The following is a 17496-nucleotide window of genomic DNA, read 5'->3' as shown; positions in this document are numbered from 1 at the left end:
TCCAAGTCGCCTGAAGCCCTACGCCTGAAGCTCAAACAAGTTCCGGACCCTTTTTTGTCGCGCGAATCGTGCTGATTTGGGCGTTTTCATTCCCATAGAAACTAATGGAAACGCTCGATTCGAGCGTTTAGCGTGACAACGAGCGTTTCTATGGGCGTTTTGACGCTGTATCTGCAATGCTTAACATTGGTGACCTTTTGCCCTGCACAAATTCGCGACAAAACAGTATGTGTATACCAGCACGTTCACGTACCACCTCTTTCTGCTGGTGTTCTCGCATTCATTTCCGGTAGCTGTCAGCTGAGCTTATGTCATCGAAGATCCATCCCCGCAGAGGGTTGTGTCTGCCTGCACTGTTGACTCCGCTCACAAGGGAGTCCATCTGATCCGGTAAGGACCCTCATTTACTATCTCTGTGAGATTTAGTCGTCACTTGGTCCTTATCTCTGGAATCTGATGGAACATCTAGGTGTCTTCACTTTACCTATTATGGACATTGTTTCAAATTTGTTTTAGAGCACGATGGGACATTTCGTTTAATTGGACACTCATTTGTTTCATTGTCCATCCTTTCAACATTATTTGATATTTTTATCACAACTGCACACAAAACCGTTGCAGAACCTCATCCTGGCTGAGTCGGAGGGGAATCCACACTCCATGGAGTCCTCGGTAACAATTCCGTGATCAAGGACAGACATATCCAAATACAAACTGACAATGCTACAACTGTAGCATACATAAACAGATGTGGGGGGAACCAGATCCCCTTGACTTATGTCTACAGCAGACACTATCCTGAAGGGGGTGGAAGCAAACTTGCTCAATATTTGCCATACACCTGAGAGGGTCAGAGAACATCCTAGCGGGTAACCTAAGCTGAAACCAGGTAAGGCACACGGACATAGGTCGCTCAGATCTGGGGGACACCTTGGATAGACCTATTCACGTCAAGACACAACAACGAGGTCCTGAGATTCTTCACCCTCTCCCCAGGAGATGGGTGCATGGGGGGGGGGGGGGGGTGAATGCCCTGGCACAAGACTGGTCATTCCCACTAGGGTATGCATTCCTTCCAACGATCCTACTCCCCAGGGTTATCCAAAAAATCTAGGCCACGGTTATCCTGGTTGCCCCCTACTGGCCACATAGAGCATTGTACAAACATTTAATGAACATGAGGAGCCAGCCGCACCTCCTATTGTCATACAAGCCAGAACTACTAACGCAGAGGCCAATCCAGCACCCGAACATCCAGATAATAAAGCTTTCAGCCTGGTTCCTGAAATGATAATGTTACAAAACAAAGGCCTGTCAGACAAATGGTGAAAATCATCTTAGCCAGTAGAATGAAAGTCACACAGGCGATATAGGAAAAGGTTTGTAGCTTGGTGCTCGGAAAAAGGAGGGCGGGGGGAGGGGCAATTATTCCAATCATCTTCGACTTTCCACAAGTGGGTGCAGATAGGAATATATCGCACCGCACCTTTAAAGGTACAAGTGGCAGCCCTATCCTCCTTCCTTGATGTAAGGCTAGCGGACGATACGCTCATAAAGCGATTTCTCTTCTTGGTTTAATAATCAAAACCTACAAGTACTAAGAAATTCCCCTCATGGGGCCTATCCACAGTATTGAAGGGGTTCCCATCCACTCCCTTTGAGCCTATAGACGAATGCTCAGACGAAACATTAACACTAAAAATGGTGGTAATTGGTATCAGCAAGAAGAGTCAGCGAGGTTCAGGCACTGTCAATCCTGGAACCATACTGTACGATACTGCTAGACAACATAATCTTCTTGCCTGACCAAGCCTTCCTACCAAAAGTCCCCTCAGCATTTCACAGTTCTCCGAGCATTATAATACCCTCCCATCCCGCTAACCTTCATATCAGCAAAAGTGAAATATGACAAAATAGGCTTTAAGGATTCTTCTTACATCTATATAGAAAGGACCAAAAACTGGTGGAATTCCTCATCATCTTGTCCTACACTCAGGGAAAAACAGAGGTCTTCAAGCTTCAAATATCTGTATAGTGAGATGGATCAAAATGGGCATCACACTGGCATACCAGTCCCAAAACCTACATCTGCCAGAGGGAATTGCAGCCCACTCTACCAGAGCATGGGCCTCCTGCTTTGCAGAAAAACCTAGAGCTACACCGGAGCAGATCTGCAGGGCAGCGACATGGTCGAGCTTCAAGACCTTCGGCACTATCGCATCAACCTGTCCAGCCAAGATCAAACGTTCAGTAGGAAAGTGCTTCAGGCGGTGGACCACCCCCCCCCCCCCCCCCAGTAAGTATTCCTTGCTACGTCCTCTCAGATGCTGACCTGGAAGACAACTTGAGAAAACAGAGTTAGGTACCTGGTAACTCCTTTTCTGGGAAGTCTTCCGGGGCAGCACTCATTCCCTCCCAAAAAAAAAGCAGAAAAGGGGAAATGATCGGAGTTCAGCGGAAAAGCATGCTAATCACCTGTTCCGTCGGTACTTTGATATTACTGAGGCATGCAGGTATGTGCAGTCTTTTTATAATGGTGGACATTGTGTTTCCTGTGGGAGTAGCCCCATCTCTCAGATGCTGCGCTGGAAGGCTTCACAGGAAATGAGTTATCGTTTCCTAACTCATTTTTTTCCTAGTTCAGCAATGCTGGTCATGACCATGTATAAATGGATATCTTGTGGTATTTTCCTTGGGGGTAGTAAAGACAGGGTGTTTGTACTAGATCATAGAGTGACACATGTATGAGAGCCTGAGAGGGCTGCACAACCCAATTGAAGTCTTTGAAAAGAAAAAAGTGGAAAGTTCCCCACAGGGCTTTTTAGCAGCAAATAGGGGTCAAATATATTGTAAAAAAATCACTGATTTTTTTTTTTTTTTATTTCAAAGGATGTTTAGACAAAACGTATATATAAAAAAAAAATTAAATATGAGCTCTGGTATATACAAGGCGAGACGAATTAGGCTATGAAATGTTATACATCAAGGGTGATACATTGTTACACTAGGAATTGCACTATCCAATGTATGGAAATGCCCCAATGCATTTTGACCTCAAAGGTTATGGTCTTCTTCAGGGGGTCCTTACATTTCTATAAATACATCAAGAGCACAGATTTCAATATTCTAATTGTCATGCAATTTTTTTTTTTTTTTTTTTTTTTTTACTTTAAGAATATTTTATTGTATTTTCATAGTTAAACAGAAGAGCAATGACTCAAGTATAATAAAGAATCATATAACAAAAAGTCAACCGGAACACATGTATCTCCAAACAAGTGAAGTAAATGCTATTTAAACATACAGAACACAGTGAATCAGCCAAACACTGAGGATAACATAATGTATTAATGAACACCGCATTGTGGTCTGATCTGCCAGGTGAAACCTGTCCAGCTCAGAACAACCCGACCCAGAAAACAAAAAGTATAATAGCAAGAGTAAAAAACGGGGGATCTAGTATAAGGCCCCAGGGCGACCCCCGAGAGTCCAGGCTCCCCCACCCCAATGGGAGCTAACTGTGTGAGAGCCTAGAAATCCCAGGGATCACCCCCGAACCATCAACCAAACCCACCCCCCTCTGGAAAAGTTTGTCCACACAACGGGTTTCCCGGGCATCTGAATCAGAGGTAGACAAACTATTTAACAAGTACAGAGAGGTAGGAGGTCGGACTGTAACCCCTTAACCCCCCAACCTACCTCTTGCCACCTAGTGTGCGTGGTTGCTATAACAGGTTTTGTAGAATATATAGAGAGGGAGGTACGAACACCTCTCAAAAGAAGAAAACGTGGGTAAGGAAAGAGCGAAAAGGAGGATAGAGACAGAGAGGGTAGGACTTGTGGATCCAGAGTCAAAACTACATACCAGGTCTAAGGGGAAAGTGGCAATAGGTAGCCCAGGGATCCCAGGTGGCATAAAAACTCTCTACCTTATCATGCAATTTAGCCACTAGGTGTTCCTGCGACATAATCCAAGAGATTTTCCTTCTACAACACTGGAAGGAGACCGCAGGCTTCTTCCAGGCTTTCGCTATCATAGTTTTAGCTCCCAATAAGATAAAGAAGGCAAGTTTCTGTTGATGTTTGGATAAGTTGGGGATGTATTGGTTAAGGAGAGCTACATTTGGGTTAGGATGTGCAGTGGTATTGGATACTATGCTGATAGTGCGGAAGATTTTCTGCCAAAATGAACGGATGTGCGGGCAGGTCCACCAAATATGCATCATAGTGCCCTCCAACTCGCAGCCCCTAAAGCATAGGGGTGAAGTACCAGGGTAAATCTGTGCCAATCTAGCGGGGACATAATACCAACGAAATACAATTTTTAAGCTGGCTTCTATTAATGAAATATTACAAATACCTTTGAATGAACGTGTAGATGCCTGGAACCACTCGGTCAGGGACCATGAACTTCCCGTGTCTTCCTCCCAGGCCTGAGCGTACGTCGGCTTTCCCACACTCGTCAGGAGGGCCGTGTAAATCAGAGAGATGCCGCCTTTCTGGTCTGAAGTATTAACACACCATTGTTCGTAAGGTGTGATGGAGGGGGGTGTCTGTTCATCAGACCAAATGGATTTTAAAAAATGAGATATTTGGGAGAATCTGAATAATTCCGTATCTGGCATTGCCAGTTTCTTTCTACAGTGGGAAAGGGACAGGGGACCCACAGGAGAAAGGAAGTGGCCTATGCGGTATAGCCTTTTGTCAGTCCACCATTTGAAAGCCTGAATATTTAACACCCCGGCGGGAAATTTGCATTGTGAAATAGGTGGGCCAGCGGTTTCAATGGAGAGGTCAAAGTGTTACGTTTAAATATCTTCGAGCAAAGCGCTACAGAGTGGGATAGTGTAGGAGACATAATGGCTGGTCGCACTTTCGGATCACACCAAAGAAGGAAGTCGATCGTGTGAAGGGGGACGGCTTTCCTTTCCATTGAAAGCCAATCCGGTTTTGAGCCTTTGGAGAAGATTAGAGAAATTTACGACAATTGTGCTGCTAGATAATAGCTCCAAAGATCTGGGAGACCCAACCCTCCTTGAGATTTCAAGCGAAGCAAAATTCTAGATGGGCATCGGTAACCCTTTTTCCCCCAGACAAAGCGAATGATCTCAGATTGTAATTTGTTGAGGAACTGCTTTCGGACCGGGATGGGAAGAGACCGAAATAAGTACAGAGAACGGGGAAGGAGCGTCATTTTGACAGCATGCACCCTACCCAGCCAGGATAGACCACATCTCGACCATTGATCCAGATCTCTTCTGCAGTTGGATAGCATAGGGGGATAATTTGCATTAAAAAGGTCTTTGATGTTAGGAGTCAGTTTGATCCCCAGATAAGAGATCTCTTTGGGCGCCCAGACAAAGTCAAAGTTTCTAACAAGCTGCAGAAGGCGGTCCGGTGGAATGTTAATATTCAATGCCATCGATTTATGCATGTTTACTCTCCGGTGGAATGTTAATATTCAATGCCATCGATTTATGCATGTTTACTCTAAGTCCAGAAATCTCACTAAACTTACCTAACACTTTGTAGATCATTGGTAAAGAAATTAGGGGAGAGGTAATATACAGAAGGAGATCATCTGCATATAATGCACATTTATGAATCTGGTCCCCACAAACCACCCCCCGAATGTCAGGGTTCATTCGGATAGCTATAGCTAGGGTTTCAATGGCAACCGCAAACAGAAGGGGGGAGAGTGGACATCCCTGTCTTAATTGTCATGTAATTTTATTTTTTCCAATACAGTCTCGTGTGTTACGTATGCATTGTTTTGTGTTGAATTTATGTAATCCGTGTATTTACCCTTTCCGCCAGGAAAGCTCCTTAACCAGAGACTTCTTTAAAACCAGATAATCCTCTCAAGTGCGATCCTGTACCCACTGAGAGCCTGTCCATGCTCTCAACTCAAGGAGGCGACCCCGATCTATGAGGCTTACAAGTGGTCACATGTTTAATGGACCCCAATGGGAATCAAATGGGCAGCAGCACCTGAAAATTGTAATTATACATAATTGGCATACCAAAGAGGTAAGGGTAGTTTTTTAGAACATTGTGAGAGGGGGAGAATCTTAATGAAATAAGTCCCCCTCCGTGTGCTGCCGGGGTTGTTTCAGTATTAACTTGGTATATAATCTAGGTTTTTTTCTCCATAGAGGAGTTGGGAAGTTTATATCCAATCACTCGATGGCACTCTGTGGAATACTCACCTTCATCTGGCATCCTTCTTCTCCTTAGTATCACACCACATATATTGTTTCATTCATTGTAAACCTTATTGAATACAATACACTTGTAAGTTGTTGTCACCTTTTAACATTCCTGTTTTATTTATTTTTATTTTTCACTTTTGTTTGCCTGTTTTGTGGTTTGGGCATGAAATCTTTGCATGCACACCCTATAACATATATTTGATTTAACATACATATATTTTCCATACTTCACTTTTATGACATGCATCTTTTTCAAATGGATTACACTCATTTGGCCACCATAAGCAGTAACCACACACATTCCCTCTCTTTATCTTGCTGACACAATATCATTGTGTCACTCCTTACTGTTTATACCATACCCAGATCACCTGTTGTATGCCAAATACTAAGATGTTTGTGAGAATAATGCAAAATTTACCATCGCAACTAAATAGAAATTGATATACCATGTACAGCGTGACATGGTTTCTCTTATATAGGGATTGGATATAAACGTTCCAACCCCCTCTATGGAGAAAAAACCTAGATTATTTACAAGGTTAACATTGAAACAACCCTGGCAGCACACGGAAGGGGACTTCTTTCATTAAGATTCTCCCCCTCTCACAATGTCCTAAAAAACTACCCTTACCTCTTGGGTATGCTAATTATGTATAATTACAATTTTCTGGTGCTCCTACCAATTTGATTCCCTGTTGGGAGGCCGTTAAGCATGTGATCACTTGTAAGCCTCATAGATCAGGGTCGCCACCTTGGGTTGAGGGCATGGACAGACTCTCAGTGGGTCCGGGATTGCACTTGAGAGGATTATCTGGTTTTAAAGAAGTCTCTGGTTAAGCGAGCTTTCCTAGCGGAAAGGGTAAATACACTGTGATTATATACATTCAACACAAAACAATGTATACGTAATAAATGAGACTGTATTGGATATTAAATTACATGACAATTAGAATATTGAAATCTGTCCTCTTGATGTATTTTTGGAAATGTAAGGATCCCCTGAAGAAGACCATAACCATTGAGGTAGTGCAATTCCAAGTGTAACAATGTATCACCCTTGATGTATAACCTTTCCTAGCCTAATTCGTCTTGCCTTGTATATACCAGAGCTCTTATTTTAATTCATTTTAGATATGTTTTGTGTCTAACCATCCTTTGAAATATAAAATCTGTGTTTTTTGTACAAAATATTTGACTCCTATTTGCTGCTAAAAAGCCCTGTGGGGAACTTTCCACTTTTTTTCTTTTCAAAGACAGGGTGTTTGTTGCCTGCAGTCAATAAGCTTTTATAACCCCCTATACACTGTGCTGTATTTATGCATCATGCTGCCCTAGATCCTCCTTTTTTACAGGATCTGCCCCTTATGTCATATGATTATTTTAATAAAAACTATGGCTAGAGTATGCTGTTGGAGGCAGCATAGAACCTGCTTTATATTCTGACCTATGTTTCAATTGTACAGACCACCAAACAAAACATAGGAATGGTAAACTAGGTTAAAGTGGATGTAAACCCCATTCATGAAATCTGTCCTATGCATATACAGTGCCTTAAAGTATTCATACCCCTTAAAATTTTCCACATTTTGTCATGTTGCAATCAAAAACGTAAATATATTTTATTGGGATTTTATGTGATAGATAAACACAAACTGGCACATAATTGTGATGTAGAAGGGAAATGATAATTTTTTTATTTTTTTTATAAATGCATATCTGAAAAGGGTGGTGTGGATTTGTATTCACCCCCTTTACTCTAATACCTATAACTAAAATCTAATTGAATCAATTGCCTTCAGAAGTCACCTAATTAGTAAATGGAATCCACCTGTGTGTAAGGTAATCTTAATATAAATACAGCTGTTCTGTGAAGCTCTGAGAGGTTTGTTAGAGAACCTTGGTGAACAAACAGCATTATGAAGGCCAACAAACACACCAGACAGGTCAGAGATAATTTTGTGGAGAAGTTTAAAGCAGGGTTAGGTTATAAAAAATGATCCCAAGAGTTTAACAGCTCACAGAGCACTGTTCAATCCATCATTCAGAGAGTATGGCACAACTGAAAACCTACCAAGACATGGCCATCCACCTAAACTGACAGGCCCAGCAATGAGAGCATTAATCGGAGAAGCAGCCAAGAGGCCCATGTAACTCTGGAGGAGCTTCAGAGATCCACAGCTCAAGTGGGAGAATCTGTCCATGGGACAACTATTAGTCGTGCACTCCACAAAATCTGGCCTTTATGGAAGAGTGGCAAGAAAAAAGCCATTGTTGAAAGAAAGCCATAAGAAGTCCCATTTGCTGTTTGCGAGAAGACTTGGGGACACAAAACATGTGGAAGAAGGTGCTTTGCTCGAATAAGATGAAGATTTACCTTTTTGGCCTTGTGTGGCGGAAAACTAACACTGCACATCTCCCTGAACACACCATCCCCACCGTGAAACACGATGGTGGCAGCATCTTGTTTTGGGGATGCTTTTCTTCAACAGGAACAGGAAGGCTGATCAGAGTTGATGAAAAGATAGGTGGAGTCAAATACAGGGCAATCTTAGAGGAAAACCTGTTGGTCTGCTAAAGACTTGAGACTAGGGCAGAGGGTCATCTTCCAGCAGGACAACGACCCTAAACATAGAGCTACCATGGAATGGTTTAGATCAAAGCACATTCATGTGTTAGAATGGCCCAGTTAAAGTCCAGACCTAAATCCAATTAAGAATCTGTGGCAAGACTTGAAATATGCTGTTCAGACGCTCTCCTCCCAATTTGACAGAGCTTGAGATATTTTGCAAAAAAGAATGGGCAAAAATGTCACTCTGCACATGTGCAAAGCATGTAGAGACATCCCCAAAAAGACTTCAGTGAAAGGTGGTTCTACAAAGTATTGACTCGGGGGCTGAATACAAATGCACGCCACACTTTTCACATTTATTTGTAAAAAATGTTGAAAACCGTTTATCGCTTTCCTTCATCTTCACAATTGTGCAGCACTTTGTTGGTCTATCGCATAAAATCCCAATAAAATAAGTTTACATTTTTGGTTATAACCTGACAAAATTGTGGAAAATTTCAAGGAGTATGAATACTTTTTCAAGGCATTGTATCGCTGTAGTGTTTACCTATCTCTCTCCAAAGCCCTAAGTCCCGTGTCTTTCTGTTGCTCTGTTCCTCTGTTATCAGCATAACTTCTGACAAGTTCTCTGTCACAGGAGATAAAAGCAGCTGGAAATTTGTGTTGGGGAGGTAACTTGGAGACAGATAAGCAGAGAACTTGTCTATTCACAGCACAGCTCTACAAGTTTCTTTGTTACTTTGCCTGTGTGGGGGGGGGGGGGGGGGGACTCCATTACAAAGTACATTTTCTAAAGAGTTTAGAAAGCTGAAGATATACATATAAAACTTAGGTAGGGAGATTTGTTTCATCTCTGTGTGTCATCTGAGGCTATTCACTTCACTGGGTATATGTGAGGGTTTATAACCACTTAAAGTATATATGTGAATACACTCCAATCACTATAAGCCCTTGTACACGCGGTCGGACATTCCAATGGACAATGTCCGATAGGACCGTGTTGTCGGATAATCCGACAGTGTGTGGGCTGTTTCCGTCAGAGTATCTGATGGACCAAGTTTTCCAGCTGGGCTATAACATTTTCCGACAACATGATCTGATCGGACTTTGTCCGATCATGTGTAGAGAATTCCGATCGGACAAAGTGCCACGCATGCTCAGATCAAATTCCTAGACCAAAGCTATTGGCTACTAGCCTGAATGTAGTTCCGTCCTAACGAAATAACGTCATCACGTTAAGTACAATTGGATTTTCTGACAACTTTGTCCGACTGTGTGTATGCAACAGTGTCGGACAAAATCCGACGGATTTGGTTGTCAGAATGTCCGACCGTGTGTACAAGGGCTAAGAGATTTTACATATACACACACCTAGATCTGAGGATTGTTGGATAAAAGTAGTAGTTCAATCTGCAATACACCATATATTTATTGATAGGCTTATATAATATTTACAAATAGCACACCAAACAGTATTTACAACACAATGTACAGTATATGGCCTCATGCACACTGGACGTTTTTACAGTTGCTGTTTTGGGCATCAGGCGTTTTTTTTTTTTTTTTTTTCTGCACCCAGTCTTTTTTTTTTTTTTTTTCCATTTCCACTGGTTGAATAAAAAAAAAAATACTAATCTATGCGCTGCCTAACACCAATTGGGAAACGAGAGTGATATAACATGTGGAGAAACACAATGGTTTAAATATATTCTAAAATATATAGATTGAATATATTTCACAAGCTTAGGGTGGGCTTCCTCATGGATTCAGCAATGGAACATACATGCGCAATCAACGTCAGCATTGCTGCCTGTAGTCTCCACTGAAAGTACATGCGGCAACAAACGAATTGGGAGACCCAACAAGAGCATTTTCACTCCATTAAAATGTTGAAATTCTATTAATGTGATTTTAGTGATTGGGTTTACATCTACTTTAAATATCTATAAAAAAAAAGTATTTTTGTGTATTAAAATAAAAAAAATGTATTTACCTTCTCTGTGCAATGATATTTCACAGAGTGGTCTCCTACCTCCTCTTTGGCAGCCTTCCACTAGCACTGTCCACTCCTCTTTCCTCCTGGTGCCTCCTCAGCAAGCCAGTTGTTAAGGAGGCACCCATACATGCATGCTCTCGAGCCGGGCTGTGTACATCCATCCAATCCACCCCCCCAGTACCCTCCTCTTTATAGTTTGACTGCAACAGGTGCCTATGTCTCCCGTGGCCTCAGTGTCTCCTGTGAAACTAGGAAGTGAGAGGAGCAACGCTGCAGTTGGGACAGAGCCAGATTAATGGCAGGTGTTGGGTAAGTGTTTAGGGAAGGGGGAAGAGGAAAATGGGTACTGTGGCAAATATGCTGTTCCCTTTTACAAATGTAATTTCACCCTTAGCTTAGTGAATGAAGTGAAGCTCTGCTGACTTCTATTATCCAATCACGTGCAAAAAAAAAAAAAAAAATTATGTAATTGGGTATTCTTTGCAAACTGAATTTTCACCACACTCACTAAGCTAAGAAAATCCCCTTGCAATGTGAATAACCGTAGTAATAGAGAATTAAGTGCTATAAGCGCAACAAAGAAAATGTTGTATGTGTATATATATATATATATATATATATATATATATATATATATATATATATATATATATATATATATTATGTGTATGTATATATGTATGTATTATTATATTAAATATATGCATTCATAAATGATAATAAAGTGCCATGTATAGTGTACAGATTTGGTCATTTTAATCAAAGTGCCAAATATTCTGTTCAAATAATGTTCATTCAAAATGCCAAATCTCCAAATGTGGCATAAATATGGTAAATGATAAAGACAGAGGAATCCCTGCATACATGCTTATTACAGTCCAAAAGTACTCCAAGTGATTCCTTGTCTGTGCCATACCATATATAATAATGGATGCTTGCCAAATGAAGAGACTCCAAAAAAGGACTAACGACGCCCCCCACTGTGGGTATGCACGTAACACTCCCTTGACTTACCCGCATGTTAGATGTATCATCAAAAGGTCACCTAATATCTGTACACTCTAAAACTTTTTTGATTATCCTTTTATGAATGCATATATTTTACAGTTTGTGTATATGGATGACATTTTTTTTGTTGCGCTTAAAGCACTTTATTGATTTATGAATGCATGTTTACAGTTCTATATATATGGATACTTTTCTTTTTTGCACCTAGTACTTTATTCTAATTAGTGTATGTAGTGTATTAGTGTTCTAATTAGTGTATGAGCACTACATCATTTTGATTGTTTTGAATATATATTTTTTTTATGAGTATATACACAACACAATTTTTTGATTGTTAGGTTTTAGTATTGGGATGTGCAATACAGTGATTGCAGCTGTGTATTAATCGTTAACATCTGATTTTAGATCACTATACTTGGCGCAGATTATCTTCTTTAGTAAGAGAGAATTGTATTCTTTACAAATAAACACGGCTAATGTTTGTATTTTTTTCAGTTATTTTATACAATCAGACAGATAAATCTTACCTGTTCAAGAAACGTTTTTAATGATTTTGCTTATTGGCACAAGTGGAATTAGAGATTAGGAAAATTCTTATTTGGCCATGCTTTATCTGTAGGTATATGTCTACACTTTACTCTAATCCGGATTTTCCAAACAAAGGACCAAAAGAAATAAACAAGGACATTATGGACAATGTCAGTCACAGTCCCCTACTTTTATTGACACCACAAAAAGTGAAACGCTACATTGAAGCTTTGTGGAAAAAAAAAAGTGCTGGGCAGCCAGTTACCTTTACTGATGTTTTTTCTATGCTTATTGGAGAAACCCTTATTAGAGACGTAAGCATCTTTTTTTTTTATTTTTTTATTTTTTATTTTTTTTAATGATAATGCTTTCTGTAATTGGATCAATTTATGAATATATGCTAATGCGATTCTAAAAAGTGATTAATCAGCTATGCTGTTAATGATATTGAAAATGTCTGTTTCATGTGTTTGTACTAGGGGAAACTTAAATTACTAATTAACTTTTTTTTTTAAGAACCAAACATTAATGTGGATCATTGCTGTCATTCAAAATGTTGACCGATTTAAAAAAAAAAAAAAAAAAAAAAATCATTTATATCATTATGGTTAATCATTGTGGATATATTTCACCATGTAACACTTTATTTCACATGTTGTACTGCTTTGGCTCCTTCAAAATTTATTGTGCAGGATGTCACCTCAGGGCGAGGGTTTGTAAAGGGAAGTCTTAGCCAGTCATTTCTCACAGCTGCAGTTTACAGATTTCTACGTGTGCAAAAACATGAACTTTTATTCTTCTGGTATCGCGTAAGCTTTAAGGACATAAAAAGAAGCTAATTTCCTCCACAGGAGGAGAAAGGTGCCAAAACATACATAGACACGTACAAATCAAACAATCTGGCTCTTGCAGCTAACAGTTGTAATTACATGCAGGGCTTAACATACACCTTTCGCCTACTGAAAAACTGCTATTTTGTTTCACCAATAAAATAGCTTTAGAATTCTTTTTTAGAGACCTGGAAGCCTCAAACCCTAGTATACTCTCTAATACAAATGTTGACACATCCTAGAGATCCTAACATCTGGGCTTGCCCCAACTTGCATCTTCATATGGATGGACTCACTAGAATGGCTGGCCATTGGTACAGTGTGGGAGGGGTGGCCAGACATTGACTTTGCACTTGTTGCACTTTACCCTGAAATATAGGTCCTCTGTGGCACTGGAGAAAAGACTCTTGAATGTTACTATACTAGAATGGCTAGCCATTGGTACAGTGTGAGAGGTGTGGCCAACCTTTAAGTGTTGGACTTTATCCTGAAATTTGGGTCTTCTGTGGCACTGGACAAGATTTTTAAAGGCCACTGTACCTCCATATTTTTTTCTGTAGCCATTTTATTAGGTTTTAAAAGGTTTTGAATAAAATAAAGTGTTATTAATCTCACATATTTAAAATGTATATAGTTCTGCTGACTTCAGGGATTACTGAAAGTGTGTCCCCCATTTTCAGCCGGTCTTTGCTTAGTATTTCTCTTCCTTTTCATACTCTTTCTTCTACCCAATTTCAAGTTTCTTCAATGCCTTACAAAGTCCCATGGAGCTACCCCTCTATGAATGCTCCCGGCTGATACTATAGCCATAGGTCCCTATGCAGCAGCTCTGAATCTGAACCTACCAAATTAAGCCCTCACCCTGCTATTTTTCCTATGTAGTAAATAGATGGGGGTTCTTGAGGACAGGTCTAAGGATGGACCATTATATCCAGCATTAAATCAAAGGACATGCTAAATGTGAATTTGCTGACCAGAAGTGATGCTGAGTGATCTGGGGCCAAAATTGTAACAATCATCTGTGTGTGCTTTACTACATATGTAATTGGAAACCAAAGAAAATCGTGGACTTTTTCGGTACAAAATATATAAATATATATATATTTGTGTGTGTGTGTGTGTGTGTATGTATATATATGTATGTGTGTATATATATATATATATATATATATATATATATATATATATATATATATTTATTTTTTTTATAATATTTGTATACAAAATGACAATTGAGTAAAGATACTTAGTCTATTTAAAATACTGTTGGTCACCGACTAAATTTATCCCCATCATAAAACATTATTACATGTATGCAGCCTAGTGCGTCACAGAGTATACACCAAGATTCACATGTCCTTCAGAAATTAGGTTTTCACTTGTCCTCTATAGACCTCTTAAGTTCCTCTCTACATGGTTGGCAACCTGGTCTCTTCTTCAGGAGCTTTAACAATTTGCAATATTCAGATCAAAGCGCTCACCTCCAAATCCCACTGGGGGGGCCCCAGCCATAGCTCACTTGCCAAATGTGGAGACACACAGGTCTGATATTTACTTTTAGGGCTACATGCCCTACTTGTAATAGGGTAATATATCATGGGGGGCCATAAGCCTCAGTTCTAGGCTTGTACCAGTGTACAGAAAATGCAGATACCAGGGTACAAATTGGGCCCCAAAATGGAGTTCTCATCAGCAGGTCTCAGGTTGCAACACAGGTCTCAGGTTGCACACTGCTCCTCACTTTGGCCATCAGTTTCCATTGCAGTAGGGAGGAGAGGAGACTGCTTTACTACATAGAAAATGTTTTATTGGGGAATGCCTAAATGGGAGAAATAAAATATATTTTAAGGATTTTAATGCTACTTTGGTGTTTCAAATTGTAAAAAAAATGGGAATTTATGATAAGAGGCGTAATGCGTGTAACAAACTTTATTATAGATTTTATAGATATTTATAGAATTTAGGTTTCCATTGGAAGTAGGCAACCTGTGGGTAATATGTACGTTTTTATCCAATTTACTGTTTTTGTTAATTTGGGTTCTGTTTCAGGAGGTTCTAGAGAAAATGCAGCCTTATGAGCATTAGAGAATAGTAAATACTGTTTGTTGACATTTTGAGGCCCATATAAAAAGTTTGAATGCCTTTATTATAATCCCTAGGTAGCATATAAACTGGCAGTATATGGCTGAGAAAGGAATGCATGTTGTCCCTGTCAGGTCAGGCTTCAAAATTAGACTGCTTTAAACAATTGCAGAAAGTGCAGACAATACACTAATAAATTGTCAGCTGAATAGCTCCATGGAAAAAGACAACCTATGTTAATGATTTACAATATCCGTAATGGCTAAGAAGCTGTTGAATAGTCAGAAGTAGGTCAGAAAATCTTTCCTGGGCATGGCCATGCTAATTTGGGGACATTAAAAGAATAAGATTGCTAAGTACAACCATGACATTAGAATACAAGTTATTTATGTGTGCTCTACCTTTTTGTTTTACATCAGTATTACATCAGAAATAATCCAGCATACTGTGTGTAGCACCCTGATGTTTAGGCAGGGTTGCTATTAACTGCTTCCTGACCAGCCGACGCAGTTTTACAGCGGCAGAATGACACGCTCGGGCGAATTGACGTAATGTTAAGTCGGGTAATCACACACCCCCTCGGCGGCCGCAATGATGGGATTCGATCCAGAACCGATCAATGCCCAGGCCATTGAAATCTACCCTGGACCTGGTGATCGCTCCTGGCGAATGAGATCCTTCCCCTATCACTGTGTCACCCAATGTAGCATTCAGATTTTTTTTTTTTTTTTTATGATTGCTGTACTGGTGTCATTTGTGACACTAATCATTGTTAGGGTAATTAGTCAGATCTAGGGACCCCCTTAACCCCCCAATAAAGGTTGATCGCCCCCTGTCACCAGTGATCACTGTATTGGTGTCACGGGTGATGCAGGTTAGCTAGAATTTTTTTTTATAGCGCCAGGGCACCTGCCATACCCAATAAAGGTTTAACCCCCTGATCACCCGCGGGTGATCAAAGTTAGATTTTAGCTTCAGATAGGGTCTGCGTCACCCCAGGCAGTGTCAGATTAGTGCCAGTAGCGCTAACACCCACGCATGTACCATACCCCTCCCTTAGTAGTATAGTGTCTGAAAAGATCAATATCTGATCAGAACTGTATTAGTGTCCCCAGCAGTTTAGGGTTCCCAAAAATGCAGTGTTAGCAGGATCAGCCCAGATACCTGCTAGCACCTGCATTTAGCCCCTCTGCCCAGCCCACCCCGCCCGAGTGCAGTATCAATCAATCACTGTCACTTACTAAACACATAACTACAGCATTCGCAGAGGCAGGCCTGATCCCTGCAAACGCTAACAGTTTTTTTGGTAACATTTGAATCAGTCGCTGACAGGTCAGCTTTCATGTAAAAGCAATCCTAGTGGCTAATTATCTTCTAGACTGCTTTTATAATCAATGGGAGGGAATGTCTTCTCCCCCCCCCCCCCCCCATTGTATTCCATCATTTTCTCTGGCTCTCCTGTCCCAACAGGGAACCCGAGAATGCAGCCGGTGGTTCCGCCAGCTGACCATAGAGCTGATCAGAGACCAAAACCAGCTCCAATCATATCTATGGCCTAACACACCGGAAGCTACAAGCATTTCATGACTTAGGTTTCGCCAGATATAAACAACGCCATTGGGAAATTGGCAAAGCATTTTATCACACCGATTTTGGCGTGGCCAGATGCTTTGAGGGCAAAGGAGAGATCTAGGGTCTAATAGACCCCATTTTTTTCAAAAAAAGAGTACCTGTCACTACCTATTGCTATCATAGGGGATGTTTACATTCCCTGAGATAATAAAAATGATTTAAAAGAAATGAAAGTAACAGTAAAAATATAATAAAAATGCAAAATAAATAATAATAAAAAAAGCACCCCTGTCTCCCCTGTGCTCACGCATAAAGGTCAGTTCAGGGGCAGTCATTTTAGCAGTAGACCTCCTCTGTAAATCTAAAATGGTAACCTGTAAAGGCTTTTAAAAATGTATGTAGTTTATCACCGCTGCACGTTTGTGCACAATTTTAAAGCATGTCGTGTTTTGTATGCAAATACTCTGGATACCACCCCCACCAAGGGAGTCTCATGTCCGCTGATAGTGCGGAAAAAGGGGCAACAGAGTGTGTAAAGTCAGGGGGGCTCAGAGGCAGCAACAAAGCTTGGGTACAACAACAAATGGCTATGTATGAATCTTAGTAAATGGCATAAACGACCTACATACAGTAAATTTGATTCCTAACACATAGGATTTACATGAGGTAGAAGCTATAAAAAAACAAAAAAACAAA

General features: G+C 40.4%; 1 protein-coding gene across 1 annotated transcript in view; it reads left to right on the top strand.

The window, feature by feature from the left end:
- The window catches only part of PLA2G4A (phospholipase A2 group IVA), a 387554-nt gene that overhangs the window by 207960 nt on the left and 162098 nt on the right, over window positions 1-17496 (top strand). Inside the window, exon 10 of the mRNA XM_077452645.1 lies at window positions 12408-12630. Within this exon, the coding sequence (XP_077308771.1) occupies window positions 12408-12630 (223 nt within the window). The remainder of the gene's footprint in view (window positions 1-12407; window positions 12631-17496) is intronic.

Source organism: Lithobates pipiens, unplaced genomic scaffold, assembly GCF_037356315.1.
Source record: "Lithobates pipiens isolate NorthernLeopardFrog02 unplaced genomic scaffold, aLitPip1_a1.2 Scaffold_23, whole genome shotgun sequence".
In the NCBI taxonomy this organism is placed as follows: Eukaryota; Metazoa; Chordata; class Amphibia; order Anura; family Ranidae; genus Lithobates; species Lithobates pipiens.
This window is presented reverse-complemented; position numbering and strand designations above follow the sequence as displayed.